At 35.1% G+C, this 26,439-nt stretch overlaps 1 protein-coding gene across 2 annotated transcripts in view; it reads right to left on the bottom strand.

The window, feature by feature from the left end:
- The window catches only part of MAP3K2 (mitogen-activated protein kinase kinase kinase 2), a 39,908-nt gene that overhangs the window by 10,700 nt on the left and 2,769 nt on the right, over positions 1–26,439 (bottom strand). Inside the window, exons 3-14 of one of the 2 annotated variants that reach the window (XM_008686073.2) lie at positions 25,899–25,939; positions 24,484–24,583; positions 19,214–19,327; positions 18,743–18,830; positions 14,124–14,254; positions 13,229–13,308; positions 11,793–11,860; positions 11,523–11,615; positions 10,952–11,158; positions 9,349–9,497; positions 8,848–8,979; positions 4,673–4,802 (exon numbers count right to left, since the gene is read on the bottom strand). In XM_008686073.2, coding sequence (XP_008684295.1) covers positions 4,673–4,802; positions 8,848–8,979; positions 9,349–9,497; positions 10,952–11,158; positions 11,523–11,615; positions 11,793–11,860; positions 13,229–13,308; positions 14,124–14,254; positions 18,743–18,830; positions 19,214–19,327; positions 24,484–24,583; positions 25,899–25,939 — 1,333 coding nt within the window. Of the gene's footprint in view, positions 1–4,672; positions 4,803–8,847; positions 8,980–9,348; positions 9,498–10,951; positions 11,159–11,522; positions 11,619–11,792; positions 11,861–13,228; positions 13,309–14,123; positions 14,255–18,742; positions 18,831–19,213; positions 19,328–24,483; positions 24,584–25,898; positions 25,940–26,439 lie in introns of both variants that reach the window. The other variant, XM_008686072.2, reaches the window with a different exon arrangement.

The raw sequence follows: 26,439 nt of genomic DNA on the forward strand, positions 1-26,439 counted from the left end.
TTTTAATTTAATTTACTACAAAAGGGCCTTGATTGCAAGGTGTGAGGTAATGCTTGCTGAACTCCCCACTGTGAGTTACTCTTCCCTCCCTTCCCTACAGCACTCTTTGGAAGAAGTTCACTATGTGCAGCCCACAATCAAGGTGTGAAGATTTTTTTTTAATTTTTTTTATTATATTATGTTAGTCACCATACAGTACATCCCTGGTTTTGATGTGAAGTTCAATGATTCATTAGTTGCGTATAACACCCAGTGCGCACCATGCAATACGTGCCCTCCTTACTACCCATCACCAGCCTATCCCAATCCCCTGCCCCCCTCCCCTCTGAAGCCCTCAGTTTGTTTCTCATAGTCCATAGTCTCTCATGCTTCATTCCCCCTTCTGATTACTCCCCTTTCTTTATCTCTTTCTTCCCCTACCGATCTTCCTAGTTCTTATGTTCCATGGATGAGAGAAACCATATGATAATTGTCTTTCTCTGCTTGACTTATTTCACTTAGCATTATCTCCTCCAGTGCCGTCCATGTTGCAGCAAATGTTGAGAAATCGTTCTTTTTGATAGCTGAGTAATATTCCAAGGTGTGAGGATTTATGCTCCAGGCTGAGTAGCTACATAAATTATTTGTAATTATTCTGCATGGGACATTTGTCTCCTCTCTTGCATTTATTCATTCAACCTTTCATTTATATCAGTATGACCACATGGATATGACTCTGAGTCATAATCAAATATGACTTTATTTTTTTGCTCAAGTTGTTCCAGCTTTGGCCATTGGGAACTCTTTGTATTGGCTTCTGTGTCCCTTGGCCATACCCTGAATCACTGTGTTCTTGTTTTGTTTGGGTTTTTTGTGGTGGTGGTTTTTAAGCGTTTTCTTATTTTCTGGCACTAAAAGATGCTCTGGGCTCAACTTGTATATTTCCTGCAACAGGAATCCTAGAATTTAGAATCAGTCATTCCTCCAAAGAGCCTGGTTCCTTTTAGTGGAGAATGGTATCAGAAATCAAGATCTAGATTCATTTCTTTTTTATTCTCTCTTCTCCCTTTCATCATTTTTTGAACTCAATCTTTCTTCTGGGATTATAAAGCTGGTTTGTCTTACATAAATTATTTTTATTCTCATTTTTAAGTCTTCTATAACCTTAACCATATTTCAAAAAAAACCCAACTCCTTATTTGTCCTTTTATCCTTTTTTTTTTTTAATGGCCTCTAAGGAGGAGAATGAATAGTAGAGAAAATCTTCATTACAGAACAGAGAGAATGTAGACTGTGCATCCCCATCATGGACTTCTGTACTTTGTCTTTCTGTTCTCCCAGAAAATTCCTCAGCCTAGTCAATGATGGCTCCCCAAAGCCTCTCTTCAGGGGAGGGTCCTGGATCCATTCTCTGCATGCCATAAGCCTACGTGTGCCATGGTACCAGACCCTCAAAAAAAAAAAACACTGCCCATTTAATACCTCCCACCATCCAAAACTTACAGAAAGATTCTGTCAAAAAAAAGCCACTGTCTGATTTAGCCAGAGGAAGGACAACAAACAGACTAGTTTTTTCTGTCTATGAGCTGGGAAGGAACAGTCCTGGGCAGGTCACAGACTGGGAGAACCATAAAATAATCACCAGTGGTGAACCAGTGGTGAACCAATGCCTACTCATATGAAGGGCTGAAGAGAAAATGTGTAGCCAAGCTCGCAAAATAACTTTCTAATTTTTTAAAGCTCATTTTAACTACATTAAAAGTAAGCTTTTAAGGAGACTTTTCAAACATACAAAAGCAGACAGGATAGTATATGTACCCATAACCCAGCCCCAACAACCATCAGGACAATCTTCCCCCACCATACATACTGCTAGCCACCCCTTCCTCCCTCTCATATTATCTGAAGCAAATTCAACACATTATGATCAACAAAGAGTTTACTACATGTTTTTAAAATACAAACATCACACCTAAGAAAATGGACAATAACTCCTTAGTATTTTTAAATATATACTATTTTTAACATTTTTAAAAAAATCAGAATGCAACAAAAGTCCATACATTGAGACTCACTGATACGTCCTTCCTAATCTAGAGTTCCCTCTCTTTTTTTTCTTTATAATTTATGAAGAATCTAAGTTGTTTCCTATCGCTTTCTTATGGTCTAGATCTTGCTGACTCCAACCCAAGGAGTCATTTAACATGTTCATCTGTTCTCTATATGTTCTATAACTCAGTAGCTGAATCTAGAGGCTTGATCAGATTCAGGTCCAATTTCTTTGGCAAAACTACTTACACAGATGATGTATTATTCTACAAATAGGAAGTACATAATGCTGGACTATCTCTGTTTTAGTGATGTCAGCAACTATTCATATTTAGTACTTATATCTATTAATTCCTTAGTGGTTACAAAATGATACTAGTCTATCATTCCTTTTTCATTTGTTAGCCAACATACTTCTATAAAGGTAAGTTTCCTTTCATCTAGTATTTAGTCCTCCATAGTATAGTCTGTAACACAAAAGCAGAGTAAAGGAACCCTATTATGAAATAAGTTGGTTCCCTAGCAACAACAATCAATTAGTTTCTATCTTAAGTTTCATTATAAGCTCATGGGTTTTAACTTTAAAAGCAACCATCTTTCCTTTTCCCTCACCATTTAAAAATTGCACAATGAAAAAAGTAAATTAAAAGTAAAAATAAAAATTGCACATTATAAAAATTTGGGAAGTACAGAAAAAGTAAAAGTATGCAAAAGAAAACAACCATCACTCATCCTGCCATTTGGAAATAATCACTGTTAATTATATGGAAATTCTTCTCCTAGGTCATACTTTAATTTTGCAAACTTGAAATCATATTGCATATACAGTTTTATATCTTGTTTTTCTCTTACAAATCTATTTGCCCATTATGCAATGCTTTTAAATCTGCTTGCTTCCAAACTCATTTACCAGAATCGTTTATCATTCTTCATGGCAAGGTTAGAAGAGGACCCCCTAGGGGGTTGCTGCCCTCAGTTCCTTTACCTTTTCTCATTATGAAAGCTAGAGAGAAACTGGCTTAAATAGATTATTCCTAATAGAATAATTCACAAACAATTTCCCTATGTGGTTCTTTAAGCTATCAGGTTTTGTACTTGACTAGTGAGGTCTGCCTAAGCTGGGCAGATCTTGAGGTAAAAGGTTCCTATTTCTTTTAGATCATGAGCCATGTCCGCATCTTCTCAGACTCACTAACAAGCTCCATTCCATACAAGCGATCTGGCTCAGGCATTCTGCAGCAGATTTTATTCTGTCACCAGAAACTGGGTAGAAATGTTCTCTTTGGCCTGAATATGACCATATTTATGATGTGACACTACTAATAGCCTACTGCGGACTGGAAACCTTACTGATAACATACATTTAACATACATTTTGTATATTATATGTATTACATACTATATTCTTATGATAAAGTAAGCTAGGGAAAAGAAAATGTGTGTTTTTTTTAAAGATTTTATTTATTTATTTGACAGAGATAGAGACAGCCAGCAAGAGACGGAACACAAGCAGGGGGAGTGGGAGAGGAAGAAGCAGGCTCATAGCAGAGGAGCCTGATGTGGGGCTCGATCCCATAACGCCGGGATCACGCCCTGAGCCGAAGGCAGACGCTTAACCGCTGTGCCACCCAGGTGCCCCAAGAGAAAAGAAAATGTTAATAAGAAAGTCACAAGGAAAATACATTTACAGTACTGCACTTTATATAAAAAAAAAATCCATAAGTAGGTGGACCCATACGGTTCAAATCGGTGTTGCTAAAGGGTCAACTGTATATGTGTGTGCATATGTATTTTTACTGATGAAATAAAGTGATCTTCAAATGTGGGTCACAGCCCAGTGTTTACAGAATCGGACCTCTGGGTATGCTCTGCAGTACCAGTGTTAAGCACTCTCAAATGTGAAACACCCCTGCCAACTGCTTTTGTCTCACGTCATGCACTTCCCTTACATACCTGCTCCCTGAAAACAGCCGAGTTTCTGAGTTTTAAAAAGTGAGTTTAACTGAGTTGGAGTTCATCAAAGCTCAGTCTTCTTCCCTCTTCTTATTCTCTCTCTAGGTAATGACACCCATTACCATGGCTTTAAAAATGATCTCGACATAAAGTATGTCATCGGCATAGCTAAGTTTTTGAGAGTTTTCTAAATACAATGTTTTAAGCATATTATATACACTAACTCGTTTAATCCTTACAAAAACCCTATGAGTTAGACACTATTATTATCCTCCTTAAAAATGAGGAACTGAGGCATAGAGAGATTATGTGTCTTGTCCAAGGTCATAAAGTGATGGATAAAGCCCAAATTTGCATCAGGCCAGCTGATGTCAGGGACCCTACACTTAACCACTATATTCCAATGCCTATGTCCCATGTATGAAAACATGTTCTCATTTTCATGATCACTTGAAATTTACTGAGTCTGTGGACCCCCCACAGATGAGCTACCCACTTGTGGAGACGTGAACATCAAGACTAATCAGAATATTGACTGTGTCAGTGAGAAAGCAGAATTGTTTCCTAAGGTGTAGTAAGTAGTAATTTAGATGTAGTAATTTAAATGCTAAATTTCTTAATCATATCACTTGTTTCATTCAGAGTCACAAAAAAATTGTGTAATTAAAATAAAAAATACCTCATTACTTACCTTTGATATCTCTATGAACAATCATGTTACTGTGCAAATAATGTACCCCCTCCAGAATTTGACGGGTGTATTTCCTAGTCACGTTCTCAGTAAGAGCTCCGTATGCTTTTAATTGGTCCTTAATTGAACCCTAAGATAAAAGAAAACAAAAGAAAACTATGCTATGGTTTGAAATGAAAACCACTATTAAAAAAAGAATCTGTAGTTCACGAGTGGGAGGCTTTAGCTGGGGAGTACAGGAATTCTCAGTGAGGACATTATATGCCATCTAATTTAACATAAACTCTACTATATTCCCTGACTAGAACTGTGGAAGAGCATGGTCATAGCTGAAAGAAGCCTTTTTTTTTTTTTTAAAGATTTTATTTATTTATTTAACAGAGATAGAGACAGCCAGCGAGAGAGGGAACACAGCAGGGGGAGTGGGAGAGGAAGAAGCAGGCTCACAGTGGACGAGCCTGATGTGGGGCTCGATCCCATAACGCCGGGATCACGCCCTGAGCCGAAGGCAGACGCTTAACCGCTGTGCCACCCAGGCGCCCCTGAAAGAAGCCTTTTAAACTATTTTTTGACTGATGTCCTTGTTTCCACGGCTATGTTCTCTCTCTTGTTCCTTGCGATCATGTTTTTTAAAATCTTGTTTTTGCCCTGAATATATTTTTGTTTTTCCTATTTGCTCTTCTTAATATGCCCTACTTGAATCTTATTTATTTTGTTGATATCTGCTACTTTACTTTTCAGGAGAAAGAGTGGATATGATTAAAAAATCAGAACACATACGTGATTTTTTAAGTTTTTCCTTTATATACATACTCAACATTCTAGTTCAAAACGTGAAAATATATTAAAGAAGAATTTCAAATTTTCTTACGTGTTTTTAAAGGCAGGATGAGGTGCCATCTCTGAGAATGCTGAATCATTCTGAGGTGAGACATTGGCACTTAAATTTTGAAAAACCTTCCCTACTGGTAGATTCTAAGGTGCAAATTTGATGACTAATCAGCACTTTAAAAGATGGGAATAAAAGGATTCCTAAGGGACAAAATCTTTTCTTTTAAACAGAGAATATATCCAAATGTTTCTGCCTTTCCTTGAGTTCTGGCCAACGGTGTACTATGTCACATGAAAGTAGTTCCTTAGACTTTACAGGTTTAACCATTTGCTGTTTCCACTATCCATGAGCAATCCCTGAAGGGACAGCAAGATGCAATTCTGCTGACTCAAACTTGGAAAGACATGTGTGGAAAGCCTTAGGCAGCCAAGCACCTGTAAGTCAATGTGGCTCATTTGTTCAGTCTATTTATTATGTGTCTACTTGTAGTAATACACAAAATAATATACCTAGAACTGAGCTGCCCAAATAATAAGCCCCCAAATACTTGTAGGCTGCAAAATAAGTGACAGACTTAAGGCTTTTCTGGGCCTTGGGTAGTTGGGCCAGTGGCCTACAGCTGCTAACAGCTCCACTGATGTCATCTATTTACCCCCGTGTACCAAAGAAAGTTTTCTTCTTCAGTGTGAAGAAGCAGAATGGGTTGCAAAGCACTGTGCCAGCAAAAAACTGTGTGTGTGTGTGTGTGTGTGTGTGTGTGTGTGTGTGTGAGAGAGAGAGAGAGAGAGAGAGAGAGAGAGAGAGAAATCAACTGCTAGTCTAGGGACTGAAAATAAAGTTACGGTTCTGTTCTGAAAGTAGTTCTAGATAACCTAAGGAAAAGAATGCTACATTTGGGAAAACTGAAAAACAGAATGACAATTTTGGCAAACCAGGAAATCTAGGGCACAAAAAGATCCATCATACTAAATTTAATGAGAGAAATTCTATAGCATCATTCACAAACTTGGAAATTCAGTAAAGTCTAAGACCATGTACGTCTGGCCTATATATGCCTGGGCTTGGCATATGTATAATTCATTTTAAGATTGTTGATGAACTATTATTAATTTAGTAAAATGATTTCAATGACAACCTATACTCTGAAGAGACAGTTGCCCTTACAAAACCAAGTAGGGCTAATGAGAAACATGATCTAACACCTCTTCCTGAATAGTCCTGGCTTAGTCTTAAGATTGCTAAATCTATAAGATCGCTAAATCTATAAGATCACCCATTTCCATTTGTGATTTCAATCAGTTCTAACCAATTAACCATTTAATCTTATCTTCAATAATCTGTGTCCCTACTCACACTTATTCAGAATTATTCTTTTATTTCTAATTTAAATATTTATTGCACAGTAATGGAAATCTGAATAAAAGAGAAAAATCAATCACAATCCCAACATAACACATTTTCAAGTTTCTTCTGTCATTGTCCAAATACAGATACTTTAAAAATATCATAATCTTTATTTAAAAGTATCTTATATTATTTTCTCTTATTGTAACTACTTCCTCCAACTTTGCTACACAGCCTTTACAATCCTCTTGGACAATGCCATCATAACTTACTTCCACTGTGGGAACTGATATTTCCATCACAGATAATACTAAAATAAATGTACACAGCTTTTTCTTTCTTTTGAATTATTTCTATAAAATGAATTTCTGTGAAATCACCAGGTCAAAAGGCTTTAAAATTTCTATGGCATTTAATATATCACCCACACTTGTTTTCCAACGGAATTAAAAAAAAAAAAAACTAATTTTTAACTTTGTCAACAGGCTCTTTGCAATAAACAACTAATTATTCATGATGATAAGGAAGAAAGTAAACTTAACTGCTGGTCTTGTGAAACAGGATGATTAAGACCATGACTATCCGATATTGATCCATAAGCTTACACTGCAACTTTGTACATGAAACATATAATTCTAATAAACAATCCACTTAAAGACCCATAAATCAAATCTTTTCATAACATATAAAACCAATTAAATTATATGAATGCATGCATTTTTAAATGAATAAATACATCACCATCTTGAAAATCAATATTATAGTATCAATATATCAAAGTATCAATGTATTAAAGTATCAATATTAAAATATATACCCTACAAATACTTAAAATAACATAGAAGGAATGATAGTTTGCAAGACACATTTTGCAACTCCTACTGAAACCACTGATTCAGGCAGATTACCAATCTGTGTTTAAAAAAAACCTTAGATGACTGAAACAGAACTGGACTTTTTTTTTTTTTTTTTTAAGATTTACTCATTTGAAAGACAGAGAGAGGGAGAGGGAGGGGACTGAGAGAGAGAATGTGCACATGAGTAGAAGGAGGGGCAGAGGGAGAGACTCTTCAGGCAGACTGCCCACTGAGCATGCAGCTGGATGCAGGGGGCGGGGCTCGATCTCATAACCCATGAGATCATGACCTGAGCTCAAACCAAGAGTTGGACACTTAACTGACTAAGCCACCCAGGCACCCCAGGAACTAGATATTCTTATGTGCCATTGCTAATAGCTCAGGTTACTTTCTGGTCTTCAGGAAAAAACAAAACCTTACACTGGAGGAATCTGGATGTCAATCATCCTAATTTAGCATTCAATCTTTGCATCACTAACAGTGAACAACCAGAAATTGTATATCTCCTAAAGGGATACAACATGAAATGCACAGCATCATCTATGATGCATTCTAATAAAAAAATGTTGAATTTTAATCTAATTTAGATATTAGATCTAACTTCTAGTTTATAGGAAATAAGAGGATAAAGGAACAAATTAAACACCACCATGAGGATGCAAATAGAGAAATCTATGAGAAGAGACTGTCAAAGAACTAGCCCAGTCTCTTTGTCAAACCTGTGTCATGTAAAAATGTTCTGAATTAAAAAAGAAGTAAGGGACATAACAGTTAAAGGTAACGTGTGGTCCTGGATTGGATCCTGGTTTGGATAAACCAGCTATTATGGTTATTTTAAGAGCATTTAGGGAAATCTGAGTATGGACTGCTATCGTATCTATAACCTATTTTAGTATACCTCAGCATTGTTTTTAAATGACTTAAAAAAACACAGAAATACATAGAAATAAAAATAAGTTAAAAAATACAAAGATAAATGAAGATAGAAAACAAAATTATATTACCCAGCTCTAATTTAAAACTTCCAAAATATCCTTAATGTCCATAACTAGTTTAACATTTTATAATCAAAGTTCTGTTGTTTTTCTTTCCTCATCTAAGACTTTAAAGAGAAGATGTCTATTTTCAAAAAATGTACTTACCCCTGGCATATATTCCATAAAAATGGAAAGTGTTTTTTCCTGGGGATCCCTCAAACAGCCATAATACTGAACGATTCGCTCATGCAGCAAGTTTTTCAACAACTGAATTTCACACTCAAGTGCATTTACTTCCTGAAAGACAGAACTTACTGTTAAGTCTTTATAGCATTGCTAGTAAAGCAAAACATTCGACTTCATGGACCATTATGGTGATTTCATTCTGAGATTTTTGCTTCCCAAGGAATAAACATTTTAAAGTCTCTAGACAGTAACTTTTGTAACAGTCCTTGATGGTATATTAAAGCAACATTAAATCAGATTAGGAATATAACTGAGCACTAAGAAAAAAAATTCACAGTACAAAGTAGATAAATGTATCTAATTATAGACTGATTTGTTTCGCAAATAATTCGTATTAAGAAAGAACAAAAATTCTATTGTGTTATATTTATTTAGTAAAAATGCTTCTTATAAATGTGACAAAGTAGCTTGGGTAGTTACCTTGCTGGTCTCAGGGCTATCAGGGTCAAACTGAACTTGTTTAACTGCCAATTCTCTTCCTGTATCGACATCGTAACAGAGGTAGACCCTGCCAAATGCTCCCTGGCCAAGCAGTTTGCCCAATCTCCAGTTGGTTGGAGCACGAGGTGCTAAAAAAGAACATCTTTTTAAAATGGAACAGCCAAATGGCACACAAATGGTTAAGGACGAAATGAGTAAACTGCATTAGTGATATCCTTAATTGAATATGCTTAGATATAAAGGGAAAATCATGATCATCCAAATTCACAATGATCATCACTTTGAATATTTTTCTCCTTAGTCAATTTTCTAAGAATTCTAAACCCAAACAAGGCTCATATATCCCGTCTTATTTTTTTCCAATAAGTTTATATTCTCCCCCTGATTAAAAATGTAATAGCATCTTTCACTCAATCCAGGATACCACTGATTGTCAGATGCACTATTCCTAATCTTTATTGCAGCAATATTTGTAGTTAGTTTTCCATCTGTTACAATGTAGGAAGCTGGAAAGAATATCACTCTCATTCTAACAAGAGAAAATCTTGAAAGCAGCCAGAGGCAAGAATAAAGAATAAGTGTACACATAAATATACATAAATTATAAATACAGAATAAAGATAAAAATTACAGCAGACCTTTCTTCAAAAAGTATACAAGCCAGAAGACGACAATGGAGAGAGAGCTTTAAAATGCTAACAGAAAAAAAAACTGCCCAGCATTCTATACCCAGAAAAAAAAAAATCTTTCAGAAATAAAGGAGAAAAAAAGATTTTTTACAAACAAACAAAAGCTGAAAGAATTCATTACCAGCAGAGTTACAAGAAAGGTTAAAAGCAATTCTTTTAAGAATTTGATACCTGACAGAATCTGGGATCTACATAATCTATAATCTACAAACTCCTAGGTCTACAGAAATAAAGTGAAGGATATATAAAAGATATTCTTCTCTTATTTTCAATTACTTCAAAAAAAATAGCTGTCTAAAGCAAAAACAGCAACAACGTAGTATTAGGTCACAAGCGTAAATGTAAATATGACAATACTAGCACAAAAGGGATGAATGTGAAGTATGCAAAGACTGCTGCAATAAATACCTTTGAGCACAAATCTTGGTATGCGCTACTTACATGATAAAGTCCAAATACTCCATGATCTGGCCTTAATTACCATTCTAGTCCTTTTCCTATGGTTTCAAGTAAGAACCCCATTCTCAGAACATGCCATGTCTTCCTGCATATATTACCTCCTGAACTGGTGAATCCTACTCACATTCAAGATCTAGATTAAATACTGTACTATAATCATTTCTCCACACACCATTCTCCCCCCTAGATTATATCTTAAAGGTCATATTTGAATAAATGACAAGTTGGTAACAATTTTACTAACAAAAGAGAAAAGAATCAGCTAAAGTAATTAGCTTATACCTGACATTCCAACCAACTTTAGAAACATTCTTTTTACCTTTTTTGAGAAGTCTGTCTCACCCTGAGGATTGGTTTGGTATTTATTCCTTTTAATACTATAAAGTTCTGCAGAAGTTCTACTAACACTCACTGTGCCAATTTCCATTACTTACAGCGGCTGGGTGGGCTGATGTCCATTACAGTCAAAGTAGGATTGTCTATGTCACTTCCCCTTCTTCTTATTCGACTATCATCATACTCTGGGGTAAAGATACTGCTTCCACTGCTAGTGCTTAAAGAGTGATCAGTAGGACTGAAACTCACAGGAGACCGGAAGCTGGTCCCCTGGGTTCTTCTAGCTCTTGGAAAAGTTTTACGACCTAGAAAATCAAAACAGAATTACCTTACAACTTTTCTTCATGTTATAACTGAAAGTATTTAAAATTTGTAACATAAGGTACAGATGTCTGTCTTGTGACTAGACTTGACTATGCTAAGAAACAGAAATAGCAATGCTTATTTGATTACATATTTTTAAACTTAAGAGTAGTATGAGGTAAACTGGCATAAACCTAAGATATTAGCATAGTTTTAGTTACCTAATTCCTTTCAAAAATTGTTTTAAGCAGAAAACTAAATGATTTAGAACAAATTTATTTCTAATGGTTTATTTATGATATTTTAAAATTCTGATTTTATTTTTGAGATTTTTAACAAGCTGTGGTCTAATTGCCAGAAACTTACCATCATTATAGTCTTGATGGTGATATGAAACATGATACCTTCTTGGGTATGTTCCTCCTTTTCCAAATTTCTCAAATATAGGGTTATCATAGTCTACTGAGATATAAGAAAGTTATATGTTATAAAAAAGTCAAATATCTCTAATTTTAAATAAAAAACACATTTACACATTTTTATTCATTTCTTTTTTTGAAATTCCCCTCTCCCTCTCAGCCAAAGCACTGTTTAATGACATAAATATTTAAACATTTAGAATACGGAGAGTCTAACCTGAAAATTCCTGATGATTATCTGGGTAGCTCTGTGCCCTAGGCATTCGTGATTTTGGATAGCTCTCTCTAAAAATAAAAATGTCATGTTAAATGAACAGAATGTAAATAAGACATTTAAAATATCAGTATATGTATGTGTGGAAATTATACATATATACATATACATAAGAATAAAGCAGCTCAGTCTGAAATGTTAACTGAAAAAAAGACATCTTTTTTAACACTTTTTGGTGCAGGGAGGCAAAAGCCTGGCTTTTAAAATTAGCCCATAGGGCACAGCAGCAAAAATGGTAAGTTTTGGAATTATGGATGTTGGCAAACACCTGTGTTTCAAACCTAGCTCTACCACTTAACTAGCAGTTGCAACCTTGGCATATCACCTTTCTGAGATTTTCCATATCTATAAAAACAAGATAATAATTTCCAACTCATCAAGTGGGTGTGAATACATAGTGCTCAGTACTCTCAAATATTAAGAGTTCAATATACAGCTTTCACATTACTACTTTCCTGAATTTCTTAAATGTTTCAAATATCTATCTTGAGGTAGACACGGGCACAAAGGTTTCATGTGTACAGGTAAAAAAAATTAAATGTGTATTCCCATGAAGTATTACATTTTCAGAATTTGCTCCAAAACGAAATCCCAGAGGAGATCAAATAGGTAAAGATTTTATGGACTCTGTGTGCTACATGTAAACAAACACTGTCTTATTGAGACCAGGAGAGAAGGAGCACCTGTAACAAAAAATTCACAGTTGCAACTTCACCCAAGTTATATTCCTGAACTGCTATTTCACAAAACAAAAGTACCTAAATTTTAAATGACAGCCAACATACTGGGCCACAATTACCAAGAAAGTACGTTATCTATAATTTGGTGCCAGAATGAATGTAATCCTGAACAGGTGAAACAACTCATGAAACCTCCAAAACTAAATGTATTTTTTTAAAGATTTATTTGAGAGAATGCATGTGCACACACATGCACACAAAAGAGGGGTGGTAAAGGAGGAGGGAGAGAGTGTCCAAAGCAGACTTCACGCTGAGCGCAAAGCCCTACGTGGGGGCTCAATCTTACGACCTTGAGATCATAACCTGAGCCAAAATCAAGAGTTGGAAGCTCAACCAACTGTGCCACCCAGGCACCCCACCAAAAGAGTTTTAAAAGTAAACATACATAAATTCTAAGTTTGCATTTAGCTTCAAACATAAAATGTTGCCAAGCAGAAATATTCATAAACAGATCTCATTTTACCTGATAAAGATACCCAGGAGGGTATCTTAACCTAGGAGGTTAAGGGATTTGTCCAAACTGTGAAAAAATTCATTTGCCCTAAGTATAGACGAGTATCAATTACATTCCTCTGACATGCTATATATACACATATTTACCCACATATATTAAAAAATGAGAACTACAATCAATATTACCCATCCAAAGGACTATCAAGAGATGGACAACTTCCTGAGCCAGAATTTTCAGGGCTACTTAAAGACAATGGGTCCAGCATCTAGAAAAATAAAGAGTTCCTCCATGATTCAATGTGATATAACCAGAAGTTACCAGTTTCTTTTAAACAGCTTTATTGAGATATAATTCATATATTGTAAAATTCACCCATTTAAAGTGTACAGTTTAGTGGTTTTTAGTATATTGAGAGCTGTGCAACCCTCACCAGTATCCGAGAACACTTTCAGTACCCAAAAGACCCCATATCTAAAAGCAGTCACCTCCCCTCAGAGTACTAATTTTTTAATGTTTTAAATGTAGTGATCCCTTATAGGTAGGTAACTTCAAAATTACCTAAGAGAAAAATATTTTCTCTATAGACTATTAGCTTAATAACTAAAAGCTAAAAGATTTCACATAACTTTGCTTACTCAACACTGAACAATACCCCCACCACTCAAACTGAGAAATGACACCATGACTACTACATTATTAAAACATTTAAAAACGTTTTACAAAGTTGACAAACGTAAGCCTCACAAAGTTAAATATTTGAAATTTTACTCTATCTTTCAACTGTCAAAAATCTGAATGTTAACCCCATGATTACAAACAAATGCATTCATTTATTTATAGATGAGCAAAGTAAGAAAACCAGCCTTACTCCAGCTTTGTTTATACATGAATGCACACAGGCACATATAAGTTAGTTGACATTTTCCTATGTGTTTTACTATTTTGCTCACTTAAAAGGGAAGATATAGGATGGGAGAAGAGGTCACACACTCACACACACATAGGATACTAGCCGAACCACACAAATCCTGACAACACCCCTTTAAATGAAATGAAAAATGACATCCAACTTTTGCTTACTTGGTCCATGCTCTCTGGAATGAACTCTCCTTCACTGTTGATACTGGTGAATGACCCATTCCGGGCAACCTGGTGTAATTCATCTGGAATGTATCCTGGGGGAGGGGAGCTTCTATCTCTACTAGTGGGACCTCAAAGGAAAAAAATTATACAATTTTATAAATATCAACTGGGAACTAATTTTTGTTTCAACTAAATATGCACACAGGATTTCTGGACCATACTACCAATAATTTTAGCTACTGAAATCCAGTTTATATTAAAACTTATCCGAATATTCAGTTCTATAAATCTTCAAACGTATTTATACCTTTTTAAACTCTCACCCTACTATAATTATTAACCTCACTGTAATATTCATTTATACTTATTAGGTGGTATGTTCCTCTAACTGCTGACAACTGCATTATGGGGCTGATATTATAATAAAGATTTTTAGATGCCACTGCTTGTGAACTTCCAAGGATCATTTGTACCTAGATATATGTTACCCTTTAACGGAACTTATGGAAGGCATCATAACGTAGTGGAAAGAATGTGGGCTTTAGACCCGTTTAAATCTCAGTTCTAGTTATTTATCAACTGTATGGCTTTGGTAAAGTTACCCAATCCCCACAAACCCGTTTCCTCATCTGTCAACGAAAGACTAAATCCCTCCTTTCTTAGAGAACAAACTGGTAGTTGCCAGAAGGAAGGTGGGTGTGAGGACAGGTGAAACAGGTGAGGGGAATTAAGAGTACACTTATCTTGACAAGCACTGAGAAATGTACAGAACTCCTGAATCATTAAATTGTACACCTGAACTAACATAACACTGTATGTTAATTATATTCGAATTTTAAAAATAGACTAAAAAATACGTAAAGCCAGCACTTAGGGTAAACAAACAGACTAAATCCCTCCTTTGCAAAGGTATTGTTGTGGTAAAATTACTCATAATGAACAAATGTTATGCACATTTGGCTCCATGATGCTCTTTCCGTTCCCTTTCCTTAATCTTTAGAAACCTAAAGTGATACACACAACTAATGAATCGTTGAACACTATATCAAAAACTAATGATGTCCTGTATGTTGGCTAACTGAACATAATTAAAAAAAGTAAATTTAGAAAAAAACCCAAAGAAACCTAAAGTGAGATTACTTCTTAAATCACTTAGGCCATATTCGAGTGCTTTCAAATTGGAATCCTGAATTTTATTCTTGGGTACTTTAAAATTAGGTTTTATGACAAGCCATATTCCTGGCATTTAAATTTCTTCACAGTTTAGAAAATGAGAAAATCTAATATAGTTCATCTAATAAATCACATCATTTCTTATGAGACAATAATCCACTTTATTTTTACCTGGTTTTATAGAAGTAACATTGTTTGTTAACACAACTCTCCCGTTTTCTCTGAATATTTTCAAATTAAACTATTAAAAAAAAGATATGGGGAAGTTATGTGAGCATTTAACTTTTGGTCAGATTTAAAGCAAAAAGGCTTTGCCTTATAAAAAGGGTCACTGCAAGTATATGCCAACATTTCTTAGTGAGGAGATAGGGAGAAAGAGAACAAAAGGATTACCAAGAGATGTACACAGAAAAGAAAACTTTCTACTTAACTCTGAAATAATTAGGAACTCAACTCTGAGCCAGGGATTTACTTAAGCTTTGTAACAGCTATGATCACTCTGCCCCTAGTATTTTTATTCCTTCCATATACCCTTATTTACAAAAGAAGATCAGTATACTCACTACTAAAAGGAGATAGAGAAGAAAAACTGCTATGAAAGTTTCTTCATCTCCTTACTTAATAACTCATTTTTCTTTTCATTTACTTTATTTTTATTGAAGTCTAGTTGACATGCAATGTTAAAACAATTTCAGGTATACAACACAGTGATCTGACAATTCTAATGCTCACCACTCTAAGTGTAGTTGGCATCTATCGCCATGTGTTATTACAATATCATTGACTATATTCCCTANACTGTGCTTTTCATCTCCATGACAAACTTATTTTACATCTGGAAGTTTGTGCCTCTTGATCCCCTTCACCTATTTTGCCCAACCCCTCAATCCCCTGACAACCACTAGTTTTTTTCTCTGTATCTAAGAGTCTGGTTTTTGCTTGTTTATTCATTTGTTTTGTTTTTTAGATTCTACATATAAGTGAAATCAGATGGTATCTGTCTTTCTCTGACTTATTTCACTTAGCATAATACTCTCTAGGTCCATCTGTGTTGCCACAAATGGCATGATCTCATTCTTTTTTATGGCTCATCAATATAGCATTGTATATATATACACCACATCTTTATCTATTCATCTATCCATGGACACTTAGGTTGTATCCATATCTTGGCTACTGTAAATAATGCTACAAAAAATACAGGGATGCATATAACTTTTCGAATTAGCTTTTCTTCTTCGAATTTCTTTGCATCTCATTTTCTTTACCAAAAGACACAAGAAAAGATGCTCAACATCACTCATCATCAGGGAAATGCAAATCAAATCACAATGAGATATCACCTCACACCTATCAGAATGGCTAAAATCAACAGCACATGAAACAACAGGTACAAAAAAAGGATGTGAAAGGATAGTTCATGAACTGTTGGTGGAAATATAAATTGGTGTAACCACTGTGGAAAACAGTATGGAGAAGATTACTCAAAAAATTAGAAACTGAACTACCATATGACCATATAATTCCACTATTGGGTATGTATACCCAAAGATAACCCATTTTTCTTAACTTTTGATGGTAATGGATATCCCAAATCACTCTTGGTTGAGACCTCCACACCAGCATACACTCCATCCCAAAGGTAGTTTTTCCAATGGCTATCTTTTATGAAAATAATTAAAGAGAATAACTGTCAACAAATAAGGAAAAATGTCATATCTATAAAAGCCATTCCAAGTGTAAAGAGGGGGCCAATAAAAGGTCAATAATTTTCTATATTACAATTTCCAGTTTCTTCTTATGCTAGCACTTAAATAAGAATATTTACTAGTAGGACAAGAGTGAGGTATTCAGTACAGTTTTAATTCAAAATGAACTTAAAATGTCAATTTAATGCATTCAGCTTATTCTAATACAACTAGAGTGAATTGGCAATTTTTTACTTTAAAATGATAAATACTATGTGATAAGGGAGTGAAGAAAGAAATGTATGTTTAATAACAGTCATGTTTTCTAGTTTGAAAAGCAAAATGCTCTTTAAAAGAGTTCTCTTAATTTATTGCCACAAGAATCCCATGATTTTTTTTTAAGACTTTATTTATTTGAGAGAAAGAGAGAGAGAATGAGTGAGAGAGAACACAAGCAGGGTGAAGGGCAGAGGGAGAAGGAGACTCCCTGCTGGCAGGGAGCCCAATGTAGGACTCGATCCCGGGACTCTGGGATCATGACCTGAGCCAAAGGCAGATGCTTAACCAACTGAGCCACACAGGCGCCCAAGAATCCCACGGTTTAAGGATGAGAACAAAGTTACTTGTCTCAAGTTAATTAGAGAGATGGAATTTGAATTCAGGCATCCCTAATGTTCTTTCACCAAAATTCTGAACTATAACAAAATATATTTGAATGAAGATAATAAGCAATTTCTATTTTACTTGTATATCATCTCTGCTGTTCACATTTCCAGCATTTCTGAAACCAAAAGTAGGACTTAAGTAAGGCAGATACTTAGAAGGAACTAGTTATAAAATAGCTTCTTCTGCGGTTCCAAAACAGAAGACGAATAACAGATTTTGGGGGGGTCCCACACACCAATTTAATCTTTTCTTTTGTTATTAAAAATCTTCCTCTGTTACCACTCTTGGATTCCCAACATCTCTTATTCTGCCCCCTCTTCTGTTTCTCCCTCTCCAGTCATGTTTCACCTCTTCTACCTTTCCCTTTCAAATCCATATGTTTTCATGCTGTTTTTAATGATCACATTCACTGCCCTGTTAAAAAACATTTATACCAGTGGTTTTTGAGCAATGTAATACTTTTATCACATAAAAATGCAGATTATCAATGTTTTATACTAATTGAAGAAGATCCACTGAACTGGGGAGTTTAGAGCACCTCTGCCTTGCCCACACCTCTCTACTAGACCTCCTTCAAAACTGACAATACACAGGATCCATTGTTTCTTTGTATACTACAAGCTTAATTTTAACAATCTATTATTAATGACGAATACTGAATACTAAGAAAGCAACAATCTGGAAACTGTTAGCAATTCATTTTGATGTAATGACAAAAACTTAGAGAAAGGCTTATTTAGTCCAATCCCTTAATTTAAGTATATTAGAATTACTTTTAATTTCTTCCGTTCAGTTTATTTGTACAATTAGAACCTCTTTGAGGTTTTACTTAAATTTGTTAAATATTAAAATACCCTAGGTACATAAAGAAAACAAATATTTAAGTTGGTGATTGTTTATCTTGTAACATTTGACATAACTCTTCAAGGAACATCAGAAACTAGAACATAGTTGACTGAGAAAAATTACAGAGAGTACAAAGGTAGGCTGCTATTTATCATGGTTATGTTTAGGTGTTACCCTACGTTAAAGGATGGAGAAGAAACTGAGATATTGCCCATTTTATGGTTCAGACACTAGCATTCTTACCTATTATGGAAAGCCGCTTTTTCCTCTCTGCTCCAAATACTGTGTTATCCAAATCTTCTAGTGATGGCAATGGTTCTAAATTAGTAGCCTACAAAGAAAAAAGGATGATTAATGCTATTCTTCTCCCTTGGGGCTTCAAACAGAATTCTTTCCCATACCAAATACAACCTAGATATTCTACATTGTTTGTAGGTCTTATCAAATCTCTTTGAAATTTTAATTCCAGCATAATTCTTCCCAAGTTCTCAGTATTTCTATTAGTTTCATATGTACAGTATATTACACTTATTTATAATTTTGGCTACACAGTTTTGAGGGGCAAGGATATTAAACTATAGCAATTCAATATGTAAGTTTACATTCCATTACACTGAAAAAGTATCAATGATACAGACTGTAACTATGTTTCATATACTGACTTTCACTGGCATAAATCCTATAATCCTCACTGAAAGAAGTCTCAATTCGTACCTGTGTACTTCCGTTTATTACAAGTAATATCTTGAGGCTCTTCATGTGAATACTACGATCCAGCAGTTCCACAGCTTTGTCCAAGTCATCTTGGGTAGTTAATGGAATTACCAACTAAACATAAAGGAACATAATGAATCATGCAACCATCCCAACAGGTCAAGTCCTTTCAGGAGCATCTCTGTTACTATGGAATTACAAATTTCAAAATACCCTGGCTCTTTCATTTGTCAGTATAATGAAATTCTGAATGAATAAATGTATCTAAATCATTATACTCTTCCCATCCTACTACCACTAAAATCATAAGGACAATTTTCTAGGACATTCCCATAAAGATGTGAAACGTAAGGTATTGTATCTTCATCCCAAACAGCACTGAAGAACACACACAAAAACTATATAAAATAAAGGTACTATATTTCATCTGCACTGATGAAACTCTCACATTTTTCTCTATAGTAACTATGGATTTGCATTCTCAACTAGAGTGCTTATCAACATCGCAAATACAATGAACATCTGTAGCAGTTGCCATGGAGTGGGCCACTAGCAATGTACCTGCAATCTACAGTCCACTTGGGCTCTCATCTCTGACCCTGGTGACTTGACCACTAAACTCTAAACAAATAAGCTAAATGGGTCAGCCATCCAAAGTAAACCCTAAATGTGGATATATGCTTTCACTAGTTCTCTCATGGGTCAGATGTCATAAGGGACAAAAGCAGGGGTGCTGGGTGGCTCAGTGGGTTAAGCAGCCGACTCCTGGTTTTGGTTCAGGTAATGATCTCAGGTTCCTGGAACTGAGTCCCATGTGAGGTTCCACACTCAGCAGGGAGTCTGCTTGAGGATTCTCTTTCCCTCTTCTCCTCATAACCCTCTCCCCCATGCACATGCATGCATACTGGCTCGCTCTCTAAAATAAATCTTTAAGGGGCGCCTGGGTGGCACAGTCGTTAAGCGTCTGCCTTCGGCTCAGGGTGTGATCCCGGCGTTCTGGGATCCAGCCCCACATCAGGCTCCTCCGCTAAAAGCCTGCTTCTTCCTCTCCCACTCCCCCTGCTTGTGTTCCCTCTCTTGCTGGCTGTCTCTATCAAATAAAAATCTTTAATAAATAAATAAATAAATAAATAAATAAATAAATAAATAAAATCTTTAAAATAAATAAAGGACAAAAGCACCTGAGAAGTCTATGAGAAAGTCATGATTTACAAAACTTAAGAAAATTAAAACTTTTTTTAAAAATGTAAACTTTTCAATGTATATTCCATCTCACTGAAGAACGGACAGAATAAAAACAAACGAACATATTCCATACCTGTTACCCTGCTCTAATTAAGTACAGTATAGAAGCCATTCAAATGTAAAGGCCTAGTTAGTTTGGGGTCCTCTACAGTATAAATTCCTTTAGGACAAGGACACTAATAATTGACAAAGAGCATGGCAAAGAGCAAACACTTGGTAAATACTGTTTAATGGATATTATAAGGTAAAAGCTTCCTCTGTAACTAAACCTCTCAGCCGACATGGTATGCATTCTCTGCAGATTTCTTTATGGAAAATAGTCCTTGTTTTAATAAAGGCTGCCAAACACAAATAATGTGGATTCTGGACTAATGTGAATTCTATCATGCAATCCACTTAAATTTACTTAATGTGTACGTGAAATTATATTCCCAATTTCTTTTTGTAGCTACTTTAGTCGTTTTGTACTATTCCAACTGACCTACTAACCAGGCCTTTTTTCCCTCTATGAGAATTTTTCTAATAAAAAAAGAATATTAACTGTTTGGTATCACAGAATAAGCATTTGGAAAAAGAATAACCTTTCATTTTCCTATCAATTATGAACCATATTAATATATCTTGTTCCTATCTTTAGTATTATTTTTAATTATATTTTAAGCACTAGAAAACATTTTAAAGCAATGATGATTATTTTTTCCAGTTTTTCATTTCAGGGGAAAACCTGAATGTTTACTTTAACTACAATATTTATTAATAATTGGATTGTTTACTTCTCCAAGATACTGTTGCTTTTGGGGGTTAAAGACACTAATTTAAAACACAGTAACAGAATATTAACATAAATGATTCTGTTCTTCAGTTAGCTAATGTGAAATCTGGGCATTCTGGAGGAGTATGTGGATTGGTAGTCTGGACTACTTTACGGTTCTAATGTGACCCCTTATATGTTCTAAGGTCACCTATCATCAATTTTACAATAAGGACTAAGAGTCAAGAACAAGTCCCAACTTGTCTATATTAAATAAATCACACAATGTTTTCCTGCTTGGTGAATTCATTTCAGCCTCATTCATGAAAATTTCCCTCTGCTTTAATATTGATATATTAGTTGTCAATATAAATCCTTTCTGTAAACTAAAAATTGAGTCCCAAAACCCACTAAATAGAACCTAAATTTGAAAGAAGTGACTTATTTGTGTGACTTTACATAGTGAAACATGATAATAGTCCATAAACAGGCTTCCCTCCTCTAACTATCTAAAATGGGAAAGATCTTAGAAAACCACTTACCTTGCCTCAACACTCTCACACTCATCTCCCATGACAACACACACACACATTCTCTCTCCATTCTTTCTCTCTCTCTCCACTATTAAATAAAGAGGAACCCAACTAACAAACCCAACCAATCCCAGCTTACATTTTCACACTGTTTCAATTCTGGCAAGGTACAAGTTTATAGAATAATGGTTCTTTTAGAACACAGGGATTTATACTATACTAGAAATAAATAGCTACAGAACTGGGATAATAAGCAGTATAAATGAGTTTTTCGCTTGTCCCCAAGTCCACAAAACTAAGACTTTATAAGTCACCACAGTGTTGAAGGGCACGCACTGAGTTTGTCATGATTAACTCACAGAATCACAGAGTCTCACAGAATCTTAGTTTCAAGAAATTGTTCTTACCCTAATGTCTCTTCTACTACATTCCTGCCAAGAGGCCACCATAATGGCAGAAGCACTCACCAGAAATCCTTCAGAAAGCATGAGAAAAAGAAACTGAAAATGGAGAAATTTTCCAATTTTTAGAAAATGGGAGAAGGTTCCTGAAACTACAGATTAGTTAGCTTGATGTCAATCCTCAAGAAAACTCTAAAAAAAATTATATAAATAATTTGGGAGAACTCAGAAAAGAAACAGCAATTCTAGGAGCTAGAACAGATACAATATGAACAAATTATGTCAGACTAATCTCATTTCTCTTGATAGACCTTTTAGACTGGTACGTCAAGACAATATTGTAGCCTTAATATATCTTGACATTTTAAAGTTTTCCATGATATAATTTTAGACCAAACAAAAACAAAGATATACCTGGTTCCCCTAAAAGCATACCATGAAATAAAGAATCAAATTCAAGCCTGTTTATATGGGAAAAGATTCTAGGAATATGGTAGGGGAATGGGGAAGTCAGGGAAGGAGGCCCATAAAGGGTGTGTTATCCAACAAGTTACCACTGTGATTAAGTGGAACCCATCCATTCCCACCTCCCATCCCATCCTTGAGTCTAATTCTCCCATCACCTCCCTGGCACCCCCACATGTACTTTAGGTGTAGACCCTACAGCTGTACCTCTGAAAAGCCCTCAGAGTCTCAGGGGCTGACAGCTGGAAATAAGGCCAGCACAACAGAAATAATAAGTGCCAACACAGGGCCAGGCAACAAGAGGTGTTCATGGCTAACTGAAAACCCAAAAAGTATTTGAAAAATGAAATTTTAAGGTATTACTACAGTATGATACTCATCACTTTGTTCAGGGATATTATTTGTTTGGATACAGATTTTTACTTTATCAAAATATTTTCTGCTTTCATCAGTAAGCGTTTCTTTAGACAAACTAATCAGCATATTTTTTGCTTTAAATAATTCATTTGAAAATCTAATATTTGAAAATATTTATTTGCACAATTCTTTAACATTGGCAAAGCATTCACATGTTTTCTCAAGTTAATTTTTACTAAACTCTCTACCGTTACTCCACTCCCATTGGCACTTTTTCTATTCCTAAAATATATTAGTCTTTTCCATCTTAGGATCTCTGTAGGCACTTTTCTCAGCTGCTCTCTCTACCAGGAATGTTCTTCCCCTCAAACTATTTGCAAGTTTGGCTTTTCATACCTCAAGTCACAGTAATTAAACATTACCACCTCAGTTCTTAGCGTACTATCTAAACAGAACACCTATTGCCTTGCCTTTATTCTTTTTCACGGTATTTTATGCATGTCCTTCAAAGAACCTCATATATTTGAACAACTCATTATTTAATTGTATGCTTTTACCACAAGTCTATAAACTCCATGCAGGGCTCCAATTCATAAATCACAGCATTATGCCTGCCAAATTCAACCAGTATTTTCTAAGGAAAACAACAAATTAACCAATCAACCCCAATGTCCCTGAAAATTTTAAGATTCAAGATCTTGAGATCTCACAGGATCTGAAAGAAACCTCAGAGATTATCTAATCCAATCTGAGTTTTACAGATAGTTCAAAAGAGGATTTTCCAGAACACAGCTCCTCAGTGCCAGAGCAAGCCCTTAAGATCACATGTACTGACTCACAAACATAAATATAACGATCTAATCATGTCCTAACCAATATGAAAATAATCCTTTTAAAGTTTTAACTAAACTATCTGACTACCAAAGCTCTATTGTCTCTATAGCCAAGTGCAGAGAATGAGAAAATAAGACAGTTCACCAAAAAGTACACAGAGTGATAATAAAACATACATAAGAAGCAAAGTTTTTTTTTAAAGATTTTATTTATTTATTGAGAGAGAGAGAAAGAGAAAGAGCGCACGTGCAAACTGGGGAAGGAGCAGAGGGAGAGGGAGAGAGAATCTCTGGCAGACTCCCCACTGAACAGGGAGCCTGACTCAGGGCTTGATCTCACGACCCTGAGATCACAACCTGAGCCAAAATCAAGCGTCAGACACTTAACTGACTGAGCCACCCAGATGCCCCAGCAGCAAACTTCTAAGTAATACATATATTTCCTCCTTCAGAAATATATTCTCATTCAATTATTTGCACAGTAGCATCTTTCACAATACCTTCCACAATGGGAAAAAAATCCATTTCAGTTAGTTAAAATTTATAAATTTACTTGTAGTATTTTATTTCTCTAACACACCATAACCTTATCAATCCCTAAATAAACATTCCTAAAACAGTCTCTTAAATGAACATACTACTTTTCAAAATAGGAGCTACTGAAAGTTAAACTCTACAAGTTTACCTCATTATTGGTATAATGGAGATCCATAGACTGTCCAAAGGCAATTTTAGCCTTAGATCTCAGATCTTCCAGTTTAACTGGTCTGGGGAACTGAAGGATTCTACACAGACAGAATTTTAAGATAATTAATTTTCTTAGGCATAGTTAAGTAACATTTACAACAGCTATCTCTTTGGTAGAGAAACACACAATTAAGTCTGAAACTGTTTTATGAATATTAAAAAGCAATTGTAAAATGTTCACTGAAGAAAGTGATTAAAATTAAACTTAACTATGTGACATCTATATAATGGAATGCAATGAAACTGTTAAAAAGCATGAAGTTGTTCCCTGGGGATTTAAATTTTGATTTCTGTACCCTTATCAACTCAACATTTTTGAGCACCTATATATCATGTAAGTATATCCCCAAAATAAGTATTTTTTAAAAATTAAAAATTTTAAATTCTAATATTTTCTTCCTATGTAGCAAAGCATTAGCCTGCAATCCCCATGGGGAGGCATGCACTTAAACTTGGGAGATTTCTGCACCAGGCTGTAAACTCTGTAAGGGGGAAGGACCATGTCTGTTTCACTCACTTTATTCCTTCACGGACCAGTACTTATGCTACTTAATAAATAGTGCTCAATGAATGGGAAAGAACTGAGAAAATATCCATTAAAGAACAATAAGTGGGGAAAAAGTAGATTGGACAGCAGGATGGTATATCTGGTATAACCCATTTTTGTAGACATCACTGTGTAAAGCATTTATACATCTTCAGGTTATATGACTTATGAGCCTTTTTAAAGTCCTTAAAATGGATAGCTCTTTCATTAAATGAATTTCAATGAGACACTAATAACAGAAATGAAATCCCATCTTCATTAACTCCTATTAGGCCTTGCTAGCAATTTTGTTGTCAACCACCACCACCACCCTCCACCACTGCATTAAGATAGAGATATCCAGTGGAAGGCTAGGCCTTTGCTGATTAATTTATAGCCACCATTCCAACTCATCTTTCTCAAAGTTACTAATTTATACAAGTCATATGATTGAGGCCTCTCAATCAAAATTATGAATGTTAACTCCATGTATATAAGTTCTATAAAATATCTGAAGGGATGATACAATTATGATAAGGAGAAATATATTTAATTTCCCCTGACTAAAAATAAAAGGGAATGGTAATATTTAAAAGCTGCATTATGCAATGACCTTTTTTATTTTCTAAAATAAAAACAATCATTTCTAATGTTTAGCTTAAATTTTGACAGATTCTAAGTTCACGTTACACATTACCAAGGACTATTCCATTCTCAATTTGTAAGCCATGAACCTCCACTAAAGTCCAGAAAAAAACCTCTAATGGCTTTGATTATAACTCATTTGATTAAATTAATAAACTGATATGTAATGTTTCTTTCCTTACCTTTTTTCCCCTCTATGTTCAAATTTGACTCGAATATCATTCTGTAATGAAACAATAAATCGTTTCAGAGATCAGACAAAATTTCTAGAATTTCTAGGTTATTTTTTTCTTAGTCACTCGTTTTTTTTTCCCCTTGGTCACTCATTTAAAATGGAGCAGGGGGAAAGGAGGGTTTCATTTTCAGTGTGAACTCCAATCAATTGATAGTGTCTACCAAACAGCTGGCTTGAGAATTATGTTGCTGAATCTGGGCTGAAAGCAAAGAGCACCAAGATGTCTTAGTGCTAGCACCATGGGTATGAGACACTTGCTAATCCTGTTAGAGGAAAATATAGGATACTGCATTACCACTTTTTGTGTTGAACATCTGAAACAAATTTTACTTATAAAAATCAAAATGATGCTCATTTGTAAATAGAATAATACACTATTTTTAAATAAAAACAATTTGCTTATCTTTTTTTTTTTCAAGATTTTATTTATTTATTTGACAGAGAGAGAGAGAGAGAGACAGCCAGCCAGAGAGGGAACACAAGCAGGG

This window comes from Ursus maritimus, unplaced genomic scaffold, assembly GCF_017311325.1.
Source record: "Ursus maritimus isolate PB19 unplaced genomic scaffold, ASM1731132v1 scaffold_1, whole genome shotgun sequence".
Classification (NCBI taxonomy): Eukaryota; Metazoa; Chordata; class Mammalia; order Carnivora; family Ursidae; genus Ursus; species Ursus maritimus.